At 43.4% G+C, this 13,225-nt stretch overlaps 1 protein-coding gene across 2 annotated transcripts in view; it reads left to right on the top strand.

Annotated features, from left to right (window-relative positions):
* The window catches only part of FRMPD4 (FERM and PDZ domain containing 4), an 874,018-nt gene that overhangs the window by 641,033 nt on the left and 219,760 nt on the right, over window positions 1-13,225 (top strand). For both annotated transcript variants that reach the window (XM_045290765.1, XM_030885770.2), the window contains exon 2: window positions 7,653-7,769. In XM_045290765.1, the coding sequence (XP_045146700.1) occupies window positions 7,653-7,769 (117 nt within the window). The remainder of the gene's footprint in view (window positions 1-7,652; window positions 7,770-13,225) is intronic.

The following is a 13,225-nucleotide window of genomic DNA, read 5'->3' as shown; positions in this document are numbered from 1 at the left end:
GATAGTGATAAGAGTTGTATGAGCCCTCAATAAAACTATATTTTAAAAAAAGAGAATAGAACCACATTTCATAAAGTTCTCAAGGGCAGTTTTAAAGAAAGTAGTTTGCCAGACCTTTCTTCCTGAGTATTCATGGGAGTACTTGAATATCTCACATTTGGGTAGGCATCTGAGAGTGCATCACCCAGAAACTCCCAGGAGAATCTCCGTGTTGGAGGAGTCTCTGAGCGAATGCATAAGAAGGCACTTTCCTGAAGTCTAGTCCATGGCCAGGCTGCATCCATCTTTAAGCGGCCCCTCTGCATGTGATGTTGGCAGACGAGGTATGTGGTCTCTTGTTCAGACTTTTGGAAGGAGAACCAGTTGGCCAGAGTTGAATTCTAATAATCCTCCCAGATGCCTATTAGGAAACATAAATAATTTGGCAGGCTGGCATGAGGCTGTATTGAAATTCATCGATATATAATCGCACAATTAGTTTTATTCTGTAAAGTGGCAAATCATGTAATGAAGCATATGAGCATAATCAGGAAAAAATGCCTAAATGTGTTTGCTAATATATACATTCAAATGATTTTTACTCCAGTGAAACTTGATTAATAATACATTTTGGCTTGCCTGAAAGGATTCTGTAAGGAATATATTTCTGAGTTTCTGCTTTCCTGAGGCTTAGCATTAATATTTTCAGGCACATTTCACTGCCTGCCTTGCCCCCCTTGACTGCATTTTCTTGTCCTCCTTGTCATAGCAGAAGGGTTGTCTTAAAAATAATCTCTCAGATGAGGCTGCCTTCTGCCTCTGTGGTTTGGAGGGGCGTTCCATCTCATAATTGTCGCTCTCTTTGGGTGCACCTGCACTCAAACCCGCTAATCAGGGTCGGTGGGGTGGGAAGCGATCACGCTACCTCTTACATAAGCTCCAAATTCTGCGCCAACTCTTCTGAAGACTGAATGATGGAAGAATGGAGTGGTGTGGTGTGTTTGCATCGAGAGCACAATGAACTAGAACCAACGATGTAGTTCCTTACTGATCTATGAAGACATGACACTACAAGATAGGCCTCTCTTGAAGTCAAACCAAGGCCCCTTGGCAGCCCCAGTTGGGCACAACAAGCGGGGCACTAAACAAACATGGCTGCCATGGAAACGGAGAACATTTTTAATTTTCTCAGAAACATCTTTTAGTTGTTGATTTTCTTCGCTCCCACTCCATTTCTTTCACTTCAATCCACATTTAGTGTCACGCACAGGAAACTTCGCATGCCTTGTGCTTTCAAATGTAAACTTCTATTTGCGCTCACATTGGGGCCCCTGTGGGCTGGAGGGTTCTGTAACCCAACACCATTTATAGCAAAGTAAATGAGAAAGTGAGTTCCATTTGGTAACACCATCTGTAATGCTCCACTTCCTCAGATTCTGAAAATAATCGCTGTGAGTCTCACAAGATAAGGAAGATCAAATCCTGAGGCACTTTTTCCAAAAGGGGTCTAGCATTCTTGCTCTCAGTTGCCATTGCATCAGCTCCAAGTCATGGCCACTTTCCGGCTAAGGAAGGAGATGCTGTCCGGTCAGAGATGAATAACTGAATGGATGCGGCTTTTGGTGTGGGCTATCTGAAATAACCATACTCATGATGTTCAAGTCATGCTTCATTTATCTGTCAGATGTCTGTTCATTTACTTGTCCCCAAACTTTTTAAATCCTCTCGGAGAGTCAGCCTCTTGTCTATAGTTGACAAGCTCCTTGAAGAGCTGAGCCGGGGTTCTCCGAAGCTGGCCACGCTAGACATCTTGGATAGGATCGTTCTTTTCCGGGTGACTGTTCTGGGTGAGAGGAGGCTGAGTGGTCTACTGAGGAAAGGTTGGGCTGCTGTTCGAAAGATGGACGGTTCAAATGCACCAGCCATTCTGCAAGAGAAAATGGTGGCAGTCTGCTTCTCTAAAGGCTGACAGCCTTGGAAACCCTCTGGGGCAGTGTTTCTCAACCTGTGGGTCGCAACCCCTTTGGGAGTCGAATGACCCTTTCACAGGGGTCGCCCAATTAATCACAGTAGCAAAACGACAGTGATGACATAGCAATGAAAATAATTTGATGGGGGGGGGGGTCACCACCACATGGGGAACTGTAGGAGAGGCTCATGGCATTAGGAGGTTGGGAACCACTGATTTACAGCCTCAGAAACCCTCTGGGGGATTTCTGTCCCATTCTATAGGGTCACTGTGAGTCAGAATCAGCTCGAAGACAAAAGGATTGTGGTTTCATCTTGTGCAGTGTAATTAGCCACATCCCCTTACCTGTATCCACTCAATACTCAAAGCATCATATCATATCCTACACACCAAACTGTTTCCAGACATGGTCAAATGCCCCCTCCCCAAATTGAGACCCACTGAGCTAAAGATATTCTGTTTCGTAGCTGAGGAAAATAAGGTACAGACACTTTAGGTAGCAAAGCCAGTGAGTGATGTCATTTGGACCTGTCTGGCATTTGGGGCACATGACCTCCCATTCCTTCACCACTTTGACATCTTTTCGTCTGATATCAAGGTGTATTTCTGAGGAAAGGCAGGTGGCCATATGAGCCTGAGGGTCCTGTTGAAGAGCCTGCCTTCTCCTCAGGCAGATTTGCCACTGAGATCTGATCCAGGGCTTAGAAGTGCGCACACAAGAGGAAACCAGAAATTGTTCCCACCAAATTGCCTGTAGCGTTCATAGCTCCAGTTTCAATCCTTTGCAAAGAAGAACTAGGTGAAGCCCAAAGTTGCAAACCAGTTCAGAAGTTGGGCGTTTCTGGAGGGACTTAAATAATGTTGCCAATGTAGGTCGCTATTTTTAAGGCCGAGCTAAGTGTTTGAAAGTGGTTCACACAGCCATGTTCTCAGCCAGCAATCACAGAACGCCGAGCTGCAAGGATTCTCAGAGCCTCGCTTGTGACATGTAGAAACCAACCCAGAGAAGCAAAGATTGTGTTCAGGGACACAGAGCTGATGCACTTGCCCTTGAGAATGGCTGAACTCATCAAGTGGCAAACCCTGCACACTAGGGTTGTCTCCACCTCATGGCGACCCCATGTGTGTAGACCTCTTATCCTCTGGGTTTTTTTTGTTTGGGTGGGGGGGACTGTTAAAATAGCTAGATCCTCTGGATTCTTGCATCCAAGAGCTTGTTTTCTTGCCACCACTTCAGAAGCCATAGCAATGGTGTTCTCTCTCAGTGGGTAGAGACTACTGGTTTCTGGGAGTACCTCTGGTTGACAAATCAGGTCTTCTCCCCCTGCAGGGAAGCAACTCAGCCCTTTTGCAGAGCCATGAGAGGCAATTGCTACTGCCGACTCCTTTGCAAAGAAGAGGAACAAAACGTGTTGTCATGTCTTTTTCTTGTAAGAGTCAACGGGCAAAAAAGTCCCTGATATTGTCATTCTCAAACTGTCCAGTCTGTACTATCGTTGTGAGCACTTTGGTTCACTGCTCCTCGTGAGCTGGGGGTGAGGGGGGCGTGGTAAAAGAAAAGGAAGTGCTAATGAGTCTTAGAGGTGGTTAAAATGGTGCAAAATAATTCCTCTGCAGCGAATTGACAGGAAATGGGTGTGTTTCACCAAAGGTATAGATGCTGGGGGCCAGGTGCCCTGTGGCCTGGGGAATTAAAATTCTGTCCTTCTCAACAAACCTACAGCCATCCAGTGCATTCCAACTCATAACGACCTTCTATAGCAGTGGTTCTCAACCTTCCTGATGCTGCAACCCTTTCATACAGTTCCTCATGTGGTGGTGACCCACAACCATAAAATGATTTTCATTGCTACTTCATCACTGTCATTTTGCTACTGTGATGAATCAGGTGACACCCTGTGAAACGGTCTGTTCAATCCCCAAAGAGGTTGCGACCTACAGGTTGAGAACTGCTTCTCTATAGGGTTTCTAAGACTGTAAATCTGTATAGGAGCAGACAGCCTCGTCGTTCTCCTAAGGAACACTTGGTGGGTTTGAATGACCAACCTTGCAATTAACCAGTCCAGCACCTAACCTACAACACTACCAGAGCTGTTGGAGAAAGGCTTAATTCCTGACCTGGCTATTTCGTGTGGGTGGGCAGCAAGTTGTGTGATTGCTGCATGTAGGGTCTGGTGGGTTGTAAATCTGTCCTGATAAGCTCCTGGTCAAGGGGTCACAGGCAGCTGAAATTCAGGCCTTGTGTCACTCTAGAAAGTCACTATGTGTCGGAATTGACTCAATGACTATGGATTTGGGTTTTTTGTTGTTGTTTGGACATGAACTTAGCCAGTCACCTGGACCAGCCATCAACTGCAGGAGTCCCTGTTTAGAGCACCTGCTTGATTTGCACTCATCTGAACAGAGGGGAAGCTTCTTTCTCATTGTAAAGGGATCAGCTGTATGCCATTAAAAATATCATCTCCACTGGTCCTCACCCACTTAGCTACCACACAGACTGAGAGTGAATGACTTAACCTCTGGAGCAAAGGGACCGACTGATGAATGATGTAGGCTCACACACCTGCTCTAAAGCCTGGTGACGTTCTGAAGGAGTCTGGGGCTTTGCTAAGGGAAGGGCAGAATTTCATTCTTTTTAAAAATAAATCATTTAATTGGGGGCTCTTACAGCTCTTATAACCATCCATACATCAATTGTATCAAGCACATTTGTATATATGTTGCCATCATCATTTTCAAAATATTTTCTTTCTACTTGAGCCTTTGGTATCAGCTCCTCTTTTATCCCTCTCTTCCCCACCCTCCCACCCTGATGACCCCTTGATCAATTATATATTATTATTATTTTCATACCGTACATGGTCTGCTGTCTCCCTTCAGAATGTCTTCAGGCTGTGGGCCCAGGCTGAGTGGCCAGGGTCCAAGTGAGGTTCCCAAAGCTGAGATCCATCTTCTGGTTCTGAACTGTCACTGTGCAGTGTTGCTTACCCCGACTCCTTGTGACATAACCCTTTCCTTTTGCCCTTGCTCTTGGAAAGGCAGTCTTCGAGAACATTTTTTGTTACATACCCTTTCATTCTGCTGATGAGTCACCTTTAAAATACGGATTGAGACTCCAGACACTATATCTTTTGATAACCGGGCACTATCAGCTTTCTTCACCATATCTGCTTATGCACTGCTTTGTCTTCAGTGATCGTGTCAGGAAGGTGAGCATCATGGAATGCCAGATTAATAGAACAAAGTATTCATGCATTGAGGGAGTATTTGAGTGAGGCCCAACGTCAATCTGCTACCTTAATACTAAACCTATAAATATATACACATAGATTTATTTCCCCATAGACATATGTAAATTTACATATGTACATGTCTTGATTTAGACCTCTATAAATGCCCTTTGCCTCCTAGTTATTTCCTCTATTTCCTTTTACTTTCCTCTTGTCCCACTAGCATGCTCTGCCTTCATTTGGGTTTCAGTCATTCCTCTCGGTTACATTCCCCTTGATCAAGCCCTATCATATCTCCTACACCCTCCTCACCACCGATTTTAGATGAATTGTTGTTCCCTTGGCCCTGGGTTTGTTAACACCACTTCTGTTCCCCACCTTCTCCTCTCCAATGTCCCGCCAGAACCATCGGTCCCATTGTTTTCTCCTGCAGATTGTTTAACCAGCCTATCTTATCTAGATAGACCTACCGAAATGACAACATGCACAAAAACTAGACAGAGCGAAACAAAGCAACAAAAAACTACAACAGCAACCAAAAAAACAATGATAAAAAAGCCTGTAAATAGTTCAAGGACTGTTTGTTGGCCTTTAGGAGTGTTTTCCGGTCAAGTCTGATGTGGTGCCATGCCATGGTCCCAAAGTCTATTTTTGATACTCCTTCGGAACTTCCTTGCTCTGCTCCCCTTGCTGTCCTGTTGCATGTCCTTAGTGTTTTGCCTCGGTGTGGTGGGGTCAGATTGATAGAGCGTCTGGAGTCTTAAAGGCTTGGAGATAAACAAGCGGCCATCTAGCTCAGAAGCAGCAAAGCCCACATGGAAGAAGTACACCAGCCTGTGTGATCATGAGATGTCGAAGGGATCAGGTATCAGGCATCAAAGACCAAAAACTCATGTCATTGGGTGCTCATCTTCCCAATACAATTGCTGAAGACATATGGGTGCATAAGCAAAAGTGGTGAGGAAAGCTGATGGTGCCTGGTTATCAAAAGATACAATGTCTAGGGTCTTAAAGGCTTGAAGGTACACAAGGCACCATCGAGCTCAGAAGCAACAAAGCCCACATGGAAGAAGTATACCAGCCTGTGTAACCATGTGTTCTCAAAGGGATCAGGTAACAGGCATCAAAGAACAAAAAATCATATCATTGTGAATGAAGGAGAGTGCATATTGGGGACACAAGACCCATCTGTAGGCAACTATACATTCCCTTACAGAATGGTCACGGGGAGGAGACAAGCCAGTCAGCATGCAGTGTAGCAACGATGAAACATACAACTTTCCTCTAGTTCCTAAATGCTCGCCCCCCCTACAATTATGATCCCAATTCTACCTTACAAAGCTGCCTAGACCAGAGGATATACAATGGTACAGATAGGAACTGGAAACACAGGGAATCCAGGACAGATGAACCCCCCAGAACCTGTGGTGAGAATGGCGATACCGGGAGCATGAAGGGAGGGTGAGGTAGAAAGGGGGAGCCGATTATAAGGATCTACATATAACCTCCTACCTGGGGGATGGACAACAGAAAAGTGGGTGAAGGGAGACGCCAGACAGTGTAAGATATGAAAAAATCATAATAATTTATAAATTATCAAGGGTTCATGAGAGAGGGGGCAGCGGGGAAGGAGGGGGAAAATGAGGAGCTGATACCAAGGGCTCAAGTAGAAAGCAAATGTTTTGAGAATGATGAGGGCAACAAATGTACAAATGTGCTTGACACAATGGATGTATAAATGGATTGTTATCAGAGCTGTACAAGCCCCCAATAAAATGATTTAAAAAATACGGACTGAGAGTTAGAAAAACTGATGTGTGGATTTTTGCTATAACTGAAATGAAAGATTTAGCTAAGGTTTTCTGACTCCCAACTGGATGGAGTTAATAATCATCCTTAAGTTTTATATTTTTGTCAGAGTTGTCCAGAAAGCCAAGGCACAGGGTTATTTGCTTAAGCTCCTGAAAAGCAGCAATTTCTTTTCACCCATGTATTTATATTGTTGCATAAAATCTAGTCTTTTGACCGAACTGTCCTAATATATCTGATCTCAGGGATGCCTAGTACAATGGAAAGTGTGCAGAGCTTTGGGTTCAAAATTGCCTTGAGTCTCCCCTGAAGAGATGTATAACCTTAGTGCGTCATGCTTTCTTTCCTCATCTGTGAAATGGCAGAAGTATCCTGACCTCACAGAGCCTTTGTGGAAAAGTGAGGGAGTATATAGGAAAGGGCCTAGCAAGTATCTAAGATATTAGTTATCATTGTCATGTGGAGTCACTTCTCCTTTCCCCCATTTCTTGGAAAGGGAGCGTTCTGAAAAAAATCTTGACAGATAGTCTTTTAATTGTTCATCTAAGCCGTTGAGGGTACAGCCCACAATTCAGGAGAGCAAATTGTGTGTCCCTTTTGATGTTCATCTCTGGAGAAATGTTCCAGATTCAGATGTAATGATCCTTTATTTTTATGTTTTCCAGCCACCGGTCGAAGTCCTCAGGCTGGCCACCTCCCTCAGGAACCTGGGCCTTGAACCAGGTGCCACCCTATGGCTGGGAGATGACGGCAAACCGCGATGGACGAGAATGCTTCATCAAGTAGGTTGAGCAGATGGCATGAAACATAACCCTGTAGCTATATGGATTTCTCTATTTTTAACCTTCGGCTCTTATGATAACGCTCTCCTTCAATTACGGACTTGTAGGCTTTTTGAGACAGTTTGACCTCCTACACCAGCGGTTCTCAACCTGTGGGTTGTGACCCCTTTGGGGGTTGAATGACCCTTTCACAGGGGTTGCCTGATTCATAATAGTAGAAAAATGACAGTTATGAAGTAGCAACAAAAATATTATGGATGGGGGAGGGGTCACCACAACATGAGGAATTGTATTAAAAGGTCACGGCATTAGGAAGGTTGAGAACCACTGTCCTATTCCTTTTCTGTTGTGTGACGTGGAGTTGTCTCCCATCCCCCTTGTCCTTGGGAAGGTGGAATCTTGAGTGACAGGTCACTGAGTGGCATAGTCCTCCTGGCCCACCACAAAAGTTGTCATTATATAATAGCAGGAAGGGTCGCCCACTGCCTTGCGTCTCATGACTAAAATGCCACATGGAGGAGCATCACTTCAGGAGTTTTCTAAAAGTGGATGTTGCGAGCTCATCTGTAATGAGAAACACTGCTACACAGACTTTGGCATGGCGTGTCTAAAAGTTTCTGACATTCACGTGGGCTGCATTTTGAATATTTGTGGGTCCCATGGATTGGATGGTTGTGTGAAAAGAGCGCTTGTATTGTATTTCTCAAAATGCCCAAGATCCGTCTTGCTTGTTCCACCAACCTAAGGGCAGTATTCTTCATGATGAGGAATGAGTGGAAATGATTTGAAATCAATAAGCATGGTTGCCTTTAGCTTAATAAAATGGAGGCCAGATTGGCGGTCAGGGAACGAGGTCGTTGGCAACAACTAAGTTCCAGCCAAGCTGATTCATGAACATAGGATCGTCAAGAGGTGGAGTGTTCTTGTTAAAATCTCTCCTGGGATCACTTTCTTGCAATTAGACCAAATCCAGTTTGGATTGCTAGAAAATAGACAGGGGAAATTTATGTAAGCGTGTGGATGTTCCTAGCGGCTGAAAGCCACGTTGCTTTCCTTCTCCTAAAGTGATGCAAAGGGGTGAGGGTTCCCTCTTCTGAGAATAGTGTGATGATGACAGTCTGGCCTCCTGGGTCCGTCCTAAGAAGACCCAACTTGTTCTGGAACATGGCTCATCCAGCGAGTCTTTGGAAAGAGGCCATTTGTCGCTCTGAGTCTTCTCCAAACTGGGGCATACAGAGAAACTACAATAGAAAAGGCAGTGTGTGGTAGTCACCTAATCTGGTGTCAATTTAAAGATTAAGAATGTAAAGATTAAGAGTCTAGGCTGTCAATCTGGAGATAGCCAATGAGACTTCTGTGGGCATGGCCTTCTCCTGAGAATTCTGGGAAATCTGGGCCTTCCTTCTTGGAGGCGGAAGACACCAGTCTCTGTCTCTCTGATATTCCCTGGGAGACATGGCAGCTGACAAGACCCCTGAAGCCAGAGAAGCCACATAGAGACCCCTGCCAGCCCTAAGATGCTTACAATGCCACTAGATCCAAAGACTTCCCACCCACTGGCCTGTGATTGTCCTGCATTCGGCATCATTGCCTGTGTTTCGTGAGTCTGAAAACGACTTTATGGATTGCTGTTGGACATATGAGCTAATGTTGGACTAATGGACTTGATCTGGACTGGACTGGGATGTTTTCTCAATGTTCAACTGCTCTTGTATATAAACCTCTCCCTTATACACATATGTGTGTCCGTGAATTTGTTTCTCTATCTACCCAGACTCACACATAGTGGAAACAGAACATTCCAGAAAGCTCAAAGATTGGAAGAAAGACAGACTATTTTGCTTAAACTCTATATTTTGAATCAGTAATTTCATAGCATTGGCCCAATTCCCTTATGCTGCCTGAAAGGCAACATTTGGAGCACTATACACAGAGGCTTCAAAACGTATCTATCAATTCCACTGTTTTCCAAAAACGTTTTGAAGCCCCCTCATATTGTGCTATCTTGAACCCAATTATGAACTCATGTATGGGATTAAGTGCAGGTGATCTTGATGCTTTAAAATGATAAAAATTTCTACCTATGAAAATGTCATTTTTAAAAGACATGAATAAGGAATTTATGAAGGTAGACTTCTCAAATGAAAATGGGTTTTACTTTCCCCCTGGTTGGAATTGGATGGATGAATGGTCTGGTCCAGTCAGTCAGTTAGAAGTAACCCAAACCAAGGCAGACTGGCTAGAGGTACCAAGACCTCCAGCTAGCTACCTGTGCACATTTCCACCCCTGCCATTGACATTTTTAAGGATCAGTTCCAATGTCCATCGAACATTTACCCTGACCCAATGCTACCTGTTAAAACATGTCCTAGTAAATCAGCAACTTCCCAGAGAAACTTGTACTGCTTACTAAATAGCAATATTTTAACACCAAATTATTCATTTGACAGTTGTTTTCCAATTTAGATCTTTTTTTGAACCTGAAAAGTAAGTACATTTCTATAGTCCTCGATCACAGTTTCAAGATGTCCAGAACTGTACTTCTTCCAAAAGTGGTTGTTCTCTCTTTACCGTTAATGAGTTTTATAAATAATGAGAATCATTCTGATTGTTTTTGCTTACCTACTGAGTAATGTCCATTACAATGAGATATTCCAATTACCAGAGTTTCCAGGGAGTTGGGGTAACAGTATGGGCTATATCTATGTTCATAAGTCTCTCAAGTTCAGAGGACCATTTGAAAATGTATCTGTGGCTTATAGTTAACACCTGTGCATGTAATTTTTCACTCTTTCATATAGTCTCTTTGAAAAAAAAGAGATGTTTTGATTTGTATGTATCTTGTCGTGTGGAACCAGAAGATGCCACATCAAACAATTACGTTTGATGGAGGCAGAACTAATTCGAGTGGCGGCCACAGCGATGAGAGGCAGCAGGCTCCACGTACTCCAAGTTTGAGGCCTTGCCTAGCTGAGAGTTCATTCTATCATTAGGAACCTTTCAGAACAGGCTCCAGCATAGTTCAAAGCATTTTAAGATTTCATTAGGATAGGGCGAGTTAGATAGTTTTCTATGAAGAATCACTGGTCCATGGGTTGAGAAATTCAAGGAGATCAGCGAACACATACAAGTGTGCCTCTGCATGATATTGAACAGTCCACAAATGATTGAACTGCCATGAGAAATAACCAGTACCGACGCCTGGCTCTGAGGTTGGCCCGGGACAAACCCTCATACTCTCCAGGCAATTTGAGTGCACAGCTGTGCTGGCTGCTCTAAAGCATGGGTACCGGGAGTTCATTTTTTGGTTTCCAGGAAGGAATGATTATCTCCATTTTTCAGGTAAAAAAACTGAAACTTGGGTTGATCATGTTCCCTAAATCACGCATCCTAAACCCTTGCTTGTTTAACCACACCAGACTCCCCGTTAAGAAAAGACCAATCGGTTTGTTGGTATTCTTAGAGAAATATGAAACAGAATACTATTTTTTTAATTGTCAGATAGAAATAAAATTGTCTCAGTCTCATGTTGTTATAAGTGAAGAGAGCGATCAGAGTAGGAGAAGGGAGAGAGAGGTGAAGAGAGAACTTGCAAAGATTGGAAAGATTCTCAGGAAAGGAGCATCCTGCTGAGAAATGGGTAAAAGAGGAACAGATGGATGGAAAGAGAAAGTGACAAAGTACTGCTCTGAGGTGATTGTTTTAATATACATATATAGATATAAAATGGATATAGATATTTGATATAGATATAAAGATATTCAAAAGAAAAGATTGATTCCAATTCAAGGAGAGCCCCATATATGTCAGAATAGTAGTGAATTCTGTAGGATTTTCATAGCTGGATTGCAGAAGTAGCTCTCCAGGCCTTTCTTCCGAGATACCTTTGGTGGGTTTGAAGCACCACCCTTTGTGCTATTGGCCAAGTGCTTAACAATTTGTTCCAGCCACAAACTCCTAAGATATTGATATAAGTATGTAGATATAGTAGTTGTAGGTATCATTTTAGACATAAAGAAAGATACATAGAGACCCATAGACTGCAAAATGACCAGGAGGGATCTCTTCTGTTGGAATTGTTTTGATAGAGCTACTAGCAGCATTTGCTTTAGTCTCAAAAGTGTTGTAGTTTGAATACTACAAGGAAGAGAGACTCTATTATTATTGCTCTTTACAGAAATATAGAAAATCCTTGAAAAACATAAAATTTACCTTCACTTTGACAACCATCTGTGAGGTAGTTAAGGTGCAGAGAGCAATCTCCACCTTGCAGAAAAAGCGGGTGTTCACAGGGATCAGTATTTGCACCCACATCTTCAGGCTCTAAAACAGTGATGGGGACCCATGTTTCTGCCAGGGGGTATTTGGATATTTATGACATCACTCACAGGCCATATGAAATTATCACCTTAAACATTAGTCTGCTATATTTGGCTAGACATCTAATTAACTCACCCCTAATGGGATGCCTGGAATGGCTCTTTTATGAGGCGTGGGCTGTTAGCTGGTATTGATGATTTTGTGGGCCTATACGTCCCAATGACTGGGCGTTCCCACCCCTAATCTAAAACCTGAGTTCTTTGGGCTCTATTGGGGTGCTGAATTCCTATGAAGTGAGAATGACAATAATGGACTATTCTTTAGGTGGTATGGAGGTCCCAGAGGAGTAAGGCAACCAATGTGTTTGGAGTAGGGTGAAGGCAATGGGAGCATGTAGGCCAAAGACAGAAAGGCTGACCATGGCCATCACTCACTGAGCAATATCTATTATCAGAGATGAGAGAGAGTGCACGATGTGTGACTCCACCCCCCTACCCCATTTTACAATTAAATTGAGCAAGAGCATGTTTGTTCCACTAAGGACGGGGGAGGTACAACAGTTAAAGAAAAAGGAACGTGCTTCATAAATCTGGAACTGTTTTCTGTCAATTGAAGGGAAGCGGAAAGCATGACCCAAATAATATTAGAACATGAACTGGCTGAGTGAGTTCAATAAACCAAATTGGACCCAGGGGATAAGGATGAAGCAAGTGGAGTGGGAGAGGAGATGGAAGGCCAGTTTCAAACCACCTGGCATGAAATATCACGTTCTAAATATGAGAGGTGGGTTTGTTTGGTTTGGTTTCTTTATATCTGCTGACTGGCTTTCTGGCCACGTTCTCTTTGTATAGCCATATAAAGTAGACTTGCATGTTTACTGGACAGAACACACAGTTGTGTTCTCCTACTAGCAAATTTCATGGTAAGCAATTAAACTTTATCACCATGTGGTTAATGCAGAAGAATTTCATTCTGAAGCCTGACTCGCCAGAGATTAGTCATGAGAGGTGGACACATCTACATTGTTTACTAGTATGAACTTGATCCAACTTGGGAATCATTTACCCATTCCCACCTGCCAATCAATTCAGAAATCAATATGAAATATTTTTGGCTCACCTATCTTCAGAAAAAAA

Source organism: Echinops telfairi, unplaced genomic scaffold (assembly GCF_000313985.2).
Source record: "Echinops telfairi isolate 266 unplaced genomic scaffold, ASM31398v2 ScPeMD7_53;HRSCAF=182, whole genome shotgun sequence".
Classification (NCBI taxonomy): domain Eukaryota; kingdom Metazoa; phylum Chordata; class Mammalia; order Afrosoricida; family Tenrecidae; genus Echinops; species Echinops telfairi.
The sequence above is the reverse complement of the archived record's forward strand: the minus strand, read 5'-3'. Positions and strand labels throughout refer to the sequence as shown.